Source organism: Sebastes umbrosus, chromosome 16 (assembly GCF_015220745.1).
Source record: "Sebastes umbrosus isolate fSebUmb1 chromosome 16, fSebUmb1.pri, whole genome shotgun sequence".
Classification (NCBI taxonomy): Eukaryota; Metazoa; Chordata; class Actinopteri; order Perciformes; family Sebastidae; genus Sebastes; species Sebastes umbrosus.
In genome coordinates, this window is record NC_051284.1 from 20,970,874 (window position 1) to 20,984,968 (window position 14,095).

The 14,095-nt window shown below is 40.9% G+C and overlaps 1 protein-coding gene and 1 long non-coding RNA gene across 3 annotated transcripts; one reads left to right on the plus strand and one right to left on the minus strand.

Moving 5' to 3' along the window:
• Positions 1 to 7,711: 7,711 nt before the first annotated feature.
• Positions 7,712 to 11,061, minus strand: LOC119504113. Of its 2 annotated transcripts, none has more exons than XR_005210514.1 (3): positions 10,896 to 11,061; positions 8,958 to 9,049; positions 7,712 to 8,586 (listed from the first exon to the last, which is right to left on the minus strand). It is a non-coding gene; the product is annotated as an uncharacterized LOC119504113 (long non-coding RNA). The 2 variants fall into 2 exon arrangements; XR_005210515.1 differs by having other exon boundaries at positions 8,196 to 8,317.
• Positions 11,062 to 11,222: 161 nt separating this feature from the next.
• On the plus strand, positions 11,223 to 13,909 carry id2a (inhibitor of DNA binding 2a). The gene is made up of 3 exons (XM_037796184.1): positions 11,223 to 11,716; positions 12,006 to 12,069; positions 13,172 to 13,909. The coding sequence occupies exons 1-2, from the start codon at positions 11,333 to 11,335 to the stop codon at positions 12,060 to 12,062; spliced, it is 441 nt and encodes a 146-aa protein (XP_037652112.1). The 5' UTR covers positions 11,223 to 11,332; the 3' UTR covers positions 12,063 to 12,069; positions 13,172 to 13,909.
• Positions 13,910 to 14,095: the final 186 nt, after the last annotated feature.

Here is a 14,095-nt window from a genome sequence, read left to right on the forward strand (position 1 = left end):
TCAGCATTGACTTTTGGATTCACACGGGACATAAAAGGTGGTGTCCTGGGTGAAAGACCTGTATTTGTTTGACCCATCCATCCACCCCGACCTCTTCTCTACACAGACTTTGTTGCGCTTTATACTATGTCACCTGACTTCCTGAGAGGCAGCCCTGCACATCCTGGCTCACGATTACGTGGGTTATATACGGATTATCATGCATTACTCTTCATAGGCATAAGTACGAACGGTGAATGGGAACAGCCTGAAACAGTAAAGTTGCAGGCCGCAACTAGCTTTAAATTTGATACTACATTTAATCAACATTATAAATTAAGGATCCAGTATTTCCTCTCCAGAATTGCTTTCCTGGCAGCGTAAACACCAGCGTTTAGACCTTCATGTTGGACAAATAAAACGGTAATATCTTATTTTATTGGTCCATAACTTCCTGGGAAGTTTCCTGGAAAGAGCTATGTAATCTGGTGCTAATTACAGGGAGAGTAGAGACAATTAGAATTTAAGTTGATTTCCACACTCACTTCATTTACAATGTTCCAGGACTAAACTTAGTAAATTAAATAAACCTATAAGACTTGCTGGTGTACGAGACCTTGTAGACTTTCCTTGAAAAACTGCTCCATTTAAATTAAATTTGCTTAAAATATAAGAAATTCAAATAATTCATACAGTAATTAGAGATATTATTTTTGGTGTCTGGACAGTGCCCTAGTCGGGATTTTGACTTATGACCTCAGTATTTCTAAAATCCTGGCTACGGCCCTGTCCATCTATTTATGTATAGACTTGCCTATATAATAATGGCAAAATAGTGAATGAGAGATTGAGTGAATGACTTCGGACACAGCCTCGGTTGAAAATCTGGACTTGCTGGTGCATTACATTTTTCACACTTGCTTTGTAAACAATAAATAATGCTTCAAAGACAGTGGAAAGCATCTTGGCAGTCATGGTGTTAAGCTGTTGGCTTAGAATAGAATAGATTCAAGTGTTTTTCTATCGTTTTGGCATGTCCGTGTGGATGGAAAATTTCTGCAAAATGATCAGGAAAATGCTTGTGGGATTTTGACCTACTCTTTATTAGTAAGCCATAGAGATTTCTTTAGTATGACCATGTGTATTAAAAGCCGCAGTTGGAAAAACACACTATAGCTTCTTCTGTCATTTAATCTCGTTCAAAAATCTCAACCATTTGTTATGGCAGCCCCTAGCAGCTCATAGCCTACCGGCGCGGCCTTTCTCCAAACACCAGACACATAATTTACCTCAGTGGAAACAACACAAGCATGGGTGGTCAGCGATGGCATACTGTAGGACGTAGCAATGAATCAGCCGTGACTGACCTGTTCTCTGTTTTCACAGAAAGGACTGTGTTTCCTACATTAACTCTCTCTTCCCTCTGTGCTGTATAAATAGATAAAGATTGAGTAAGAGCGAGATGACTGTGGTTAGAGGGGTTTAGAGTTAGAAGGAAGTGGGCTCTGCTGCAGTAAAGAGATAGAGCAGAAGGAAACAGAGTTGTGCTGAGGTGGAGAACTCGGTCCTAAATGTTGTTCTCTTGTGCTCCTGCTCGGTTCTGTCTGCACGGGTCGGGTAGGGTCACAATAGTGGATCATGACCCGAACACTGTCATAGTTCAATGTATTCTCTCTCAACGGTTCCTATGATATCTGCGTTCCTACGTTCAATTTACGCTCCAGTCTTTTCAAAATAAACTTCTGCCTTCACAGTAAACAACTCGGTTAGGTCTAGGCAACAAAACTACTTAGTTAGGTTTAGGAAAAGATCATGGATTGGGTTAAAATAACACCGTAAGTGGCGTAACTTAAGTACGGAAGTTACGTTCTGGTTTCACACGGGGTACAAACACTGGCCTCCTGGACGAAAGGACTGGACTTTTTGTCTATTTTGGCTTAAAGGACATTCTTGAACTGAAGTGAGGAAGTTATGATCAAAAGCTCCAGAAACAATTACTAAATGGACCTTGTGGCGAGATTGTTTCGTCCACTGGTTCAGAGGTCAAGAATGAACTTTCAATTGTAACATATTTATGATGATTTTAATGAACATTTGCTTTGCTTTGGTTTGGTCTTAAATACAAGGTAAAAAAATATGAAAAGACAGTGATCAGCGACATTTGCAAGGTTGAAGTTCCCTGAAATGACCTCAGAGGGGACCGTCAAGACACACACAAAACCATGTTACCACAGAATCCAAGAAGTCTCAGGCCAAGGTGGTATCAGAAGCTAGTTTCAGGTCTCATATACTTTCTCAATTCCCCTTGGAATAGAGGAACCTGACCGCCTGCACACTGGGATTGAAACAACACCAGCGTCATCAATTTGATCACCGACAAGCATCTGTAAAGAGGTGACAAGCAACGGTCCAGTGAAATGACATTATATTGTTACTGCACCTGTCACATCCCTGCAGTAACTGACTTAGTGGTCATTAATACCAAATGTTAATGTTGATCATTTTCTAACTCTTTGACAGAAAAGACACCTTTTGTTCTCCCTGCTGCATCAAAAAGAAAAATCTGATTCCAACAATCATCTTGTGACAGTGCGTTCGACTAGGAAGCACACTGTCATACTCCCTGTGTGAAAGTGGAGATATGCAGATATCTGATTACTGGGGTACAGACTGCTTGCTGCAGTGACAGCTGTGCCGCCGTGATAGGTGGGCGACACAGCAATGTTAGCGTGTGATTGTATGCCAACGGGCAATATTGCCCAAAAGTTAAACTGCAGCCAACTTTTCCACACTGCCAACTGGTTGGTGGTTGTCACGCTGGCCAAAAGATCTGAGTGGTTCAACTCTAACGGAAAATAAGTAGAATTTGAACAACTTCGGAGTTGCTTGAGTTGTCTATAGTTGCCGGGGTATGGCGTTGTATGTATTTCCGCGGCTCAGCTGTCCACCTCCATCCTCTACCTCCTGTCTCACCTCCGGCAGCCAGCTGTGTGCTGCGGAGGAGTGGTGTGTGCGGGGCAGAGGAGGGCCGGCCTCCAGGGAGGCTTGGAGTGGCCACTCCACGACCAGCCTGGAAGGCACTCGGGCAGCCATGGTGCCTTTGTCTCCCAGTCCAATCTGGCCACCGCATCTCTCCCATCCATCCATCTCTTCCCAGTGCTTCCTGCCCGCCCGTGTGCCTGCTGCAGCCTCTCACGTTACAATAGAGCCAGGCCTCGATGGCTGTTGCTCAGAGAGCAGAGGGAGAGTCCCATCTGGACCACAGGAGAGACTGAAGAGCGGCGGGAGGTGGACAGGGAGGAGGACAGCGACAGACCAGATGTATTTTAGTCAAGGCCAAAGCCTGATTAAATCAGAGCTACTTTCTACCTTGATGCACTAGTTTCCATTTTCACAAAGAGATAATTCCAAACAGATGCCGAATTTGTGATTGTGGTTGTTTTAGAGCGGTTTTAATGACTATAAACTGTGTCCAATACCGCTCAGACAACCTGCTGAGATCCAGCCCGTTCTCACTCCCAGGGCGTTAAATACCGAGGCTTCGTCACGACCGCCGGCGTTCGGTACCGCCGCACACATCACCCTTTGGCGTCGGTATGAAGCGCACTGGCGTTCCATTAACTAGAGTATAAACCCAACAATAAGCACTCTGAGAAAGTGCGCCAGGAGTGTGGTGACGTAGTTTTAAGAGCGAAAAGACACACTAACGGCGGGCGGGAGGGGAGGCAAAGTGGATGGGCCCAACAAACACACGGCTTTCATCCAGGAGACCGCTGTTTGTGTCCCGTGCCTCAAGTTACAATCAGCTGTTTGTTCATGTCTCATGTTCACAATATTTAGTGACAACATTTTCACTGTACAAACGTAGTAGCTTTAAGCCCAACCATGTATCCATCCATTATCTGTAACCGCTTATCCTATTCAGGGTCGCGCTGGGCCTGGAGCCGATCCCAGCTGACATTGGACAAAGGCGAGGTACACCCTGGACAGGTCACCAGATTATCACAAGGCTGACACATAGAGACAGACAACCATTCATGCTCACATTCACACCTACGGGCAATTTAGAGTCAACAATTAACAACTAACCTGCATGTCTTTGGACTGTGGGAGGAAGCCGGAGAACCCGGAGAAAACCCACGCTAACACGGGGAGAACATGCAAACTCCACACAGAAGAGCCCCAAGCCGGGTTTGAACCTTTCTTCCTGTGAGGAACCATGTAGTTCTTTCCTAAACCTAACTATAGTGGTTTTGATGCCTAATCCTAGAGTGACGCCAAGGGTAACTAGAGTAGTTTTTATTCCGAAAATAAAGTGACGCCAAGGGGCGTGATAAAGCGGCAGTATGTGACGAGTTGGGATGAGAACGTGTTGAGAGATCTGAACTTCATTACTAATGAGGTTATGAATGTTGACCGACTGCTAAACTCAGTTTGCATAACTTTTTTGTCAAATTTTTTGTGACCGCATTAGAGTTGAAATGTGTAGTCAAATAATCAACAGAAAATGAATCAGCAACTATTATCATAATCTGTTAATTTGCTCTCAAGCTTCTCAAATATGAGACGTTTGCCACTTGTTTGTAATATGTAGAGTAAACTAAATATCTGGATTTTGGAATATAATTGGCATTTTATTTATTTGTTTTACTATTCTATTGTTATTTTATAGACATATCAATTACCTGATTAGTCAAAAAAAAACTGATTGGCTGATTAATAGATGATGGAAACAATATTAGCACCAGACTGTATTGCAATCTTTAACATCAATTGAATGTAACACAAAGTCCGATTTTTATTGCCAGTATATTTGAGCTGTGGAGATCACAGTTCACCCCCCCTTTTCCTCCTGGTGACACCACATCAGTGGTGTGTTTGTGGGTGTAGAACAGCAGACCACGCCCCAGTAGGGTCGACGCTGCTACAAGAGTCGCTGCTCTGCGCCACCCTTTGATGTGTACACTCCTCCACGCGACAGGCGCGTGGCAGTCCGGCGGAGACGAGTAGAGCGCAGGACTTTCCACCACTTTTGGCACGATGGAGAGTTAAAAAATATATATATATATAATTGCGGCACTCGGCTTTGTTACTTCGAAGGACACGAGACTATTTTGCGTAAAAGTACGCACAGGAAAATGGGAAATAAAAAGTCTAAATCAAGGCAGGGAGTTGAAATTAAGTGGAAAACAACTGGTAGGGATTTAAGTCATGATGGTGTTTGCTCCTCAGCACCTTTATCTTACTTTTGAAGTTGTTTTTTTTTAATCTTCTGTACAGTTCGTCGTAGTTTCTGACATTTAATAGTCGCATTATATTATTCGTTTACAGTTTCCTACATTTTTACGCACATGGCACCATTTTTACGCACAAGGGGAAGTCTTATTTTAATAATCTCAACTGTGTCAGGACTTTAACTTCTGCACAGGTCACACACAAAAAGTTACTTTCTTAGTGTTTTCTGTCATAAAAAAACTGGTTTCAAATCAGCTAGTGTTTACTGGGAGAATGGGAGTGCAGCTGCAGGGCGGAGGATCAGCAGGCTGACCGGAGAGCAGACAGTCCGACGCCGGAGGCTGCAGGGCGCACTGCAGCTTTGTTGTCTAAAACCTTATCTCTCCTGAACCCAAACTAATAGGCTGCTGGTGACCGGGAAGAGAAGAGAAGAGAAGGGGGGATACAGGAGGCTTGTGTTTGTTCACTGCGTCTGAGGAATGCTCTTTGAGACTTGGAGGAGCAAAAGAAAGTTTCAGGTGAAACTTTAAATAAATGACTTGTGGCTCTTTGCTGCTGCTGCTGCTGCTGCTGCATGGGAAAAAGTTTGACTGTTTGGTCACAAACTTTTTTTTTTTTTTGTTCTTGTCCCTGAAGTTTGCAAAGGCATGTAGTGAATCATAAATAAATACATATATTCACTTGACCATTCATGAACTTTGACAGCTTTATACTCTTTGGTGTGCTGCTGCTGCTGCATGAGAAAAAGTTTGGCTGTTTAGTCACAAACTTTTTTTCTTTTAGGTTTTCTTCCCTGTAGTTTGCAGAGGCATATAGTGAATCATAAATAAATACATAAATACATTCACTTGACCATTCATGACAGCTTTATACAGGGTCAAGTTTATAGCTGAGGTTGGTCATCCAGACTGAAACATCTGGAAACAAGTATCTCACTGTAGTTTCATCTGCATCATGTCTCCATGGAGACAGCTTCACAGCACAACTTCAATGTTCTTGGAGGCAAACCTTAGCTACTTTAGGCTGATTCAACTTTTTCTACATTCTCAACCCCTTTAAAAACAAACTGTAAACTTTTTTATAATTTTTTTTATGGAGATAGACATATTAATGAGTGAAAATATCTCCCTCATGTCCCATTTCTTCCACGTTCCACTGTCAATCTGGGTTAAAAAACAAATTTATTTTAATGGTTTAATTTCAGAAAACAAAGCTGCTGCTGCTGCATGGGGAAAAGTTTGCCTGTTTGGTCACACATTTTTTTTTTTAGGTTTTCGTCCCTGAAGTTTGCAAAGGCATGTAGTGAATCATAAATAAATACATATATATATTCACTTAACCATTCATGACAGCTTTATACAGGGTCAAGTTTATAGCTGAGGTTGGTCATCCAGACTGAAACATCTGGAAACAAGTATCTCACTGTAGTTTTATCTGCATCATGTCTCCATGGAGTCCTCCCTTAATAAACACGTTCTACAGGACAGTATATAGGCTACAGCTTCACAGCACAACTTCAATGTTCTTGGAGCCAAACCGTATAGCTAATTAGGCTGATTAAACTTTATTTTACATTCTCAACCCGTTAAAAACAAATTGTAAACTTTTTTTATAACATTTTTTTCATGAGATAGAAACATCTGGAAACAAGACATATTAATGAGTGAAAATATCTCCCTCATGTCCCATTTCTTCCACGTGCCACTCTCAATCTGGGTTAAAAAAAGCAAATTTATTTTAATGGTTTAATTTCAGAAAACAAAAAGAAGACAGCATTAATTTGGCACCGTACAGTAAAGATTAGGATGTTAATAATAAAAGTAATGAATTGGTGGCTTTCAGTGGTGGAGGAAGCATTCAGATCCTTTATAGCAATACTGCAAAAGTCCTACATTGAAAATGTGACTTTGTGTCATTAAAAGTCCCTCTGAATGTTACACTATATATGAAATTAATGGATTATCATTACAGATGCATGAAGGTGTAAACCTAAATAGCATTTTACTGTTATGTGGAGCTCATTTTAACACGTGTATATTGATTGCTGGGTATTAAACCAGTGCATTATATTTTATGAGATCATCATATTTATGTGGAATCTGTGAACTAGGAACTATTAGGCCTACTAAAGTGGGGTAAAAAGTAGCCTAATGTTTCCCTTCGAACTGTAAGTAGCCTATAATGAAATGAAAATACTCAAGTAGACTAAAGCAGTGGTTGCCAGACTTTTTCACATCAAAAAAGACCCCTAAACTGACACTAAATAGACACCAATTTGATAAGATTTTGTTCCATTGTCCCCAATCTAACATAATTGTTTGCTTTTAGATGTTTTATTTCATAAAGTGTATGAAACCTATGAGCAAAATAGTCAAAATGGTAAATGGACTTTATATATAATAATATAATCTATTTATATAGCGCTTTTCTAGTCTTCCGACCCCTCAAAGCGCTTTACACTACATGTCAGTATTCACCCATTCACACACACATTCATACACTGATGGCAGAGGCTGCTAAGGTGCCAACTTTGCCCATCAGGATCTAATCTAAATACTCATTCACACACCGATGGCTATGCTTGTCATGTTCTACTAGTCATCCTCCTTGTTTGGTCTCTCTCACTAGTGAGTCAGAATTTTAAAGATCATTCAAATTTTTAAAGAACATAATTACGACTTTCATTTTTTTGGTCATAAATTCTGTCATTATGTTACTTATGGATGGAATTATAGTGAAAATAAATTATTTCCCCTTTTTTTGCTGGGGACCCCCTGGAACCCCCTCAACGACCCCTGGGGGTCCGCGGACCCCACTTTGAGAACCTCTACCCAAAAGAATAAGCATCACATGCGTAAAGGCTACAGTGGAGTGAGAGTGTGGCCACCCACCACCACCAGAGAAGAAGAAGAAGAAGAAAACCCTTAGCGGACCCAAGACTTCCCCGGTTCGGCCCCAAAGTTGATCAGCTGAGAACCGACCTCTGATTGACAACCTCCCGAAACCCCGTCTCCATGGAAACCGCCTCAGCGGCGCCGCGAGGGCTGGCTAGAGGGCTCTGCTGTGAATGGGTGGTGACGTCACGGCGCCGGCGCCAGAGAGTCTGCTCCAAAGAGGAGGAGGAGGAGGAGGAGGAGGAGAGAAACAGGGAAGAAGAGGAGAGGTAGATGAAGCTGCTGCTGCTGCTGGAGGTTCACTGCTCGGCTTTGCACCGACGTGCTCTTGCGCACACAATTCATCACCTTCCACAGAAAATGGAAAAATCCTATTGCACCAGATGTGGACCACAGACTGCAGGAGCTCCACATTATATTAGAAAATGCATAAAAAGCTGGATCGAGCAGACAGCTGAAGGAGAAGCTGTCCGTGTGCCTGGTGGATGGAGAACCGCGCGTAAAAACAATGACACAGATGGTGTTTTGCTGATTTTTTTGCAAAATACTGCACAAAAATCATCATTATATAGATTATTATTATAGGTTAGAGCAACTTTGTTTTCTCTCTTCACCATGCACTGCTCACAATAAACATATTTGAGCTCCTATAGTGGATATATTTCTATTGGAATATGGATTGACATATTACAAATTGTGCTTGCATTATCTTAAGTTTGACCTTTTAGCAACCACAATATAGCAAATAGGATTTAAAAAGTAGATGTGTACATGATGAAATCATGATCCAGTAGTGAATTATGCTTGCTTGTGCTTTTTTTTATATATATATATATATAAAGATCCTACCTTCCTCTTGCAGGCTGATGTGCTCTCCAAAACTGCGTCTACTTTTTGTCCAGTTTAGGATTTCCCTTGTTTGTGTGTCTTTCAGATGAATCCTGAAAAATAAATACATTAAAAACATAAAATTAATCATATTTTCCTCTCTCAAATCTCTCCATCCATCCTGAGTTTTACCCTCTCCTTAAAAATACATAATTTTATTTCTTATCGAGGAAATATAATCCATAAAAAACAAAATCCGAGCACATCACAACAGTCCACATACAAACTGCCCCCAGGGGCAATTAGTTAGTGCTGCATCAAACAGCTCCAGCTGAAGGATGAAGCGTGTAATTCCTACAAACAAACGGCTCATTCAGAAAACATTAAAGTGTCAATAGTAGTTAATCACCTCTTCACATGCTGCAGATATGATGAAAGGCACATTTGTATATATAGGCCATGACTAAATGAACTTTGACACACAAACACACTCAGGTGACAATTAACACTAAAGGTGCACGAGACCTTGACTGATGCATTTAGATAAACACAGCCACTTAAAAAAAAAAACATGTAGTGCGTAAAACTACACTAAATGGAATCTGGTGCGCACACAAAACTTTAAATTACTATAACTGGTATGTTTGTTATAATGAATTAAAGCTGTCAACTCCTGACAAATGCTTTCTGATGTGCGCACCATGCACATTTCGATGGATACTTCACTGTGGTAAATGTGAGACACAGACAATCCTAAAGTGCGTCAAATGCAGTGGCGGCTGGTGGAAATGTTTCTGCTGTGAAATCAATTTCAGCAAACATCCTGGTATGATTTAATGCAAAAAAAAAAGTGAAGGTATCAAAAACACATTACTACTTTGCAGTTAAATAATCAACACTTATTTTATTCCAACAGGAGCAGTAAAGAATGCTTAGAAAAACAGTATAACATGTACTCAGTGGTGGAAAGTAACTAAGTACATTTACTCAAGTACTGCAATTAAGTACAATTTTGAGGTACTTTTTATACTTTACTTGAGTGTTTCCATGTTCTGATACTTCTACTCCACTACATCTCAGAGGGAAATATACTTTAATATACTAAAACGCGCATAGATCCCTATTTTCCTCATGCGTAAAAACGCACAAAAGAGTATTTTTTTTCTTATCGTTTTCCTGGTGTGTGTTGAAGCTGTTTTCCACTCAAACATTTCACTCTCAGTTTGTTATCCAGCCTCAGAAACTTGCCTCCACACACACACCGTCCTGGCTGGAGTGAATTAAGAATCAGACGCGCCTGATCTGGTACCTGTCATCACCACAGCTCCACACCTCCAAAACGCGCACGTCTACTAAAATGTGGAGGAATGAGGGATTGGCTCCCAATATATGATATAATTGTTCAGTCTGTAAGATCAGGCATAAACTAATGCACTGTATAAATTCCTATTTATTCAGATTAATAATATAAATACATGTTTCCAAATCCATTTCTCTAGACTCTAGTGTCCCCAGAGTCAGAACTAAACATGCAGAAGCAGCAGCGTTCAGTTTTTATGCACCAAATATTTGGAACAAGCTCTGCAGAAAACTGCAGGACCAACTCCAACTCTTTTAAATCAAAGCTTAAAACTTTCCTGTTTTGCTGCTTGCCTTTTATTAAACCAGATAATGATCTCATAAACTGCACTAGAGCACTTTACTCTTGTGTGGTATATTCTATTTGAGCTTCTATCCTATAGCTTTTATTTTTATTTTTTCTAATCTTTAATGTTTTTATAACTGTTTTAATTATGTCTTAATGTTCTTGAATGTTTAAATGTAAAGCACTTTGAATTTCCCCTGTTGCTGAAATGTGCTCTACAAATAAAGCTGCCTTGCATTTCTGCTTGATCTTCATCACCAAAACTAACAAATTTAAATCGTGTAGGGCAAAATGCATTGGCAAAGTGCTCACACCTTTTTGTCCATCCATGCTCAATTGATGACAGCCCATGCGAATCATTAATTTTCTTGATCAGAAACAGGTAAGAGCTTAATTTTCCCAAATTGCCCACCGGAGCTTGCAGAAGCAGCAGCCTCTCTCTCTCCGGGTACCGCCTCCAACATGCGTTGCCACTGGTAACGCGTGCGGAGGAGAGGAGGAGTTTAACACAAAGAGCCAATAGCAGAGCTGAAAAGATGTTGAGTGACATAGTAGTCTTGTCCAATGTGCAAGTTTGACCCGCCTGTGTCGCATGCCCCAGCCTTGCTTGCCTATATAAACCAACACTGACAGCTTGGTAATCCAGTCTGATCGCTGATAGAACAGGACTCTTAAAGAAGAAATATCGACACACACACACACACACAAAAAAAAAAACATCTCTTCTCTCTCGCTTAACTTAAAAAAAAACATGAAAGCAATAAGCCCAGTGCGCTCTTTCCGGAAAACCAACGCGAATCTATCGGAGCACTCCTTGGGAATCTCTCGGAGCAAGACCCCGGTGGATGACCCGCTCAGCCTGCTCTACAACATGAACGACTGCTACTCCAAGCTGAAGGAGCTGGTGCCCAGCATCCCACAGAACAAGAACGTCAGCAAGATGGAAATCCTGCAGCATGTCATCGACTACATCCTGGACCTGCAGATCGCGCTGGACTCCAGCAGTGTCGCACTAACCAGCAGCCTGCAGCAGCAGCAGCAGCAGCATCACCCTGTACGGCAGCAGCAGCAGGCTCCATCATCCAGGACTCCTCTGACCACCCTCAACACAGACATCAGCATCTTGTCATTACAGGTAAATTACACATTCATAATGGGAATGGGGGAGATATTGTGGAGTGGATTTGTGCGCATAGCTAGTGCGCCTTTGTATGTAAGCCTCTATGCGTAATCGCACAAAATGGCTTGTTGGATAAAAGAAAATGGCATGTTATTTTTTTTTTTTTCCTTTTTTGTAGCTTACAGAATGAAATGAGGAACAGATTTTGACCTACATAACGCTTGCAAATCTCGATTGGATGCAAGCATAAAAAAAAAAAAAAAATTAACATTTGGTTCTTGTTTGTTTGTTTGTTTGTTTTCAGTCCCCGGAGTTGCCATCAGAGCTGATGACAGATGACAGCCGGACTCTGCATCGTTAAAGCGGTGGTAAGTAGGAGCTGTCCTCATGTCTCTGCTGTCTGCTGCTGCATTCTGTCCAGGGCTTCTTAAGAGCTCCTGCTATACAGCCTGTCTCTCAGTCTGCTGGAGCAGAATGGAGAGAGCTAGAATTACCATTTATACCACAAATCCATTTGTTGTCCCTGCTTAATGTGCTTGACGTTTTGCTGTCTGTAATATGTTTTTGCATGAGAATGCGCCTGCATTGAATCACTGGAGGGGGTGTCAGGAGCAGGATAGTTGGCTTGACTTGGATCTTTTTTTATTTATTATTATTATTATTATTATTATTTTCACTAATATGTTTATTGTGTTTTCTTATTTTCACAAATACAATAAGAATAAAAAAACAACAACAAACACTGGTACAGCTCAGATCATAAAAAGTGTATATAGGAGGTCATATAGGAAATAGTCCATAAGTCACAGGATATATGAATTCATGTTCAAGAGACTCCTTGTGAGATAATAGAAGAGAGTTCAGGTCTAATTCAGATAGGGGCTGCAGACAAAAAAAAGATCACAACCTTCAAGGACTATAATAATGTGATCTCTCGATTAATCGACTATATATGTTAAAAGATGTTTTTGCATTGGGGAGTTTTGGTTTGTTGGAGTGGGAATGGAAAGATATTCCCTCCAGGCTGCTGCTTTGGGGTTTTACTGTATATATAAGTAGCAAGTCGTCAGTGGTTGTATTATATTATACCCCTCTTGTGTCTATAATGAAGAGCATCTGCAACAGGAAAAATAATGGCTGTTTGGATTACTGCTACTACGATGTCTGCACATAATTGGTACAAGAAGTGGGTAGGCGCCAGCTGAGCGGCAATTACGCTGATTCTTCCCCAGATTGTAGGCTGAAGTTGTGCGTAAACGTGTGTGTGTGTGTGTGTGTGTGTGTGTGTGTGTGAGCGTCTCTCTGTGTGTGTGTGTGTGTACATCTGGAGTGCAGGGTTTGCTTTAGTATTGGGAGTGTTTTGGTTAAATGTTAAAAAACTGCGGCTTCCTCTCTGGCGCCAGTCTGTCCGGATCTCTGCCCCTGTTTGCATTTTCTAAACACGCCTCTCTTTCTCTCAATCTTTTGCAGGTGTTTGGTCAAGACGCAAAAAGAAAAACACACACACACACACACACACACATACATACAGGACCTGGAGAGCAGGATTTTCACCCCTCCACCTCTCCAAGACCTGGATCTTTTTTTTTTTTCTTCTGATGCTGAAAAATCAAGAGACTTTTGCTTATTATGGGACAATCTTTTATGTGATGTGTTTTCTGTTTGGACACTTCATTATTATTTAACTTAAGACTTTTTTTTTTTTTTTATTTGTTGGGTCCTTTCTGGAAAATGGAAGGCTTGCTATATTCCCAGGCAGTGGGAGGAAAAACGAGATTATTGTCACAAGGATTATTCCCACCCTTCCTCCTCCTCCTCTTCCTCACCCCCCCATCCTTTTCCCCCTCTCCTTGTTGAAGTCTTCGCTTTTTTTGCGGAGGTTGGGAACGTGAATAGAAAAAAAGACAACTTGGTTAGTTACTGTAAAAAAAAAAAAAAAAAAAAAGTTTAGTCTTGTCTTGTCAGAATTGTTGGCACATGAAAGACTGGACGTTGTTTATTAAAAAAAAAAAAAAAGAAGAAAAAAAAAAGTTAAAATGAAAGAATGAAAAACCTTGTGAACTCTTTATCTGGGAGTTTATCTTGTATAGTTGCAGGAATTTGAAACTTCTGCAAAAGTGTAATGTTGTACTTAATTAATGCTGAAACTTTTTATAAAAGTAATGTAAATTGTACCTTTTTTATACAAAAATAAATCAAAAACGCAAACTTGGAACATGTTTCATTTTGGGGGAAGGGGAAATGTTGGGTGTCCAGAACAAAACCAGTGCGTAAAATCCAATTCCCCAGCTGTGCGTCAAAGCTGACTTTCTATATAAGTTAAAAGGACATTGCAAGTGCTGTATGTACAGTTACTTCAAAAACAGATCCCACAACAAAGTGTCCTTATCAGAC

Coding starts and splice junctions, on each gene's coding strand:
- id2a (XM_037796184.1), top strand. CDS start 11,333: ATGAAAGCAATAAGCCCAGTGCGCTCTTTCCGGAAAACCAACGCGAAT. Junction 11,717..12,005: donor TCAGCATCTTGTCATTACAG/GTAAATTACACA, acceptor GTTTGTTTTCAG/TCCCCGGAGTTGCCATCAGA.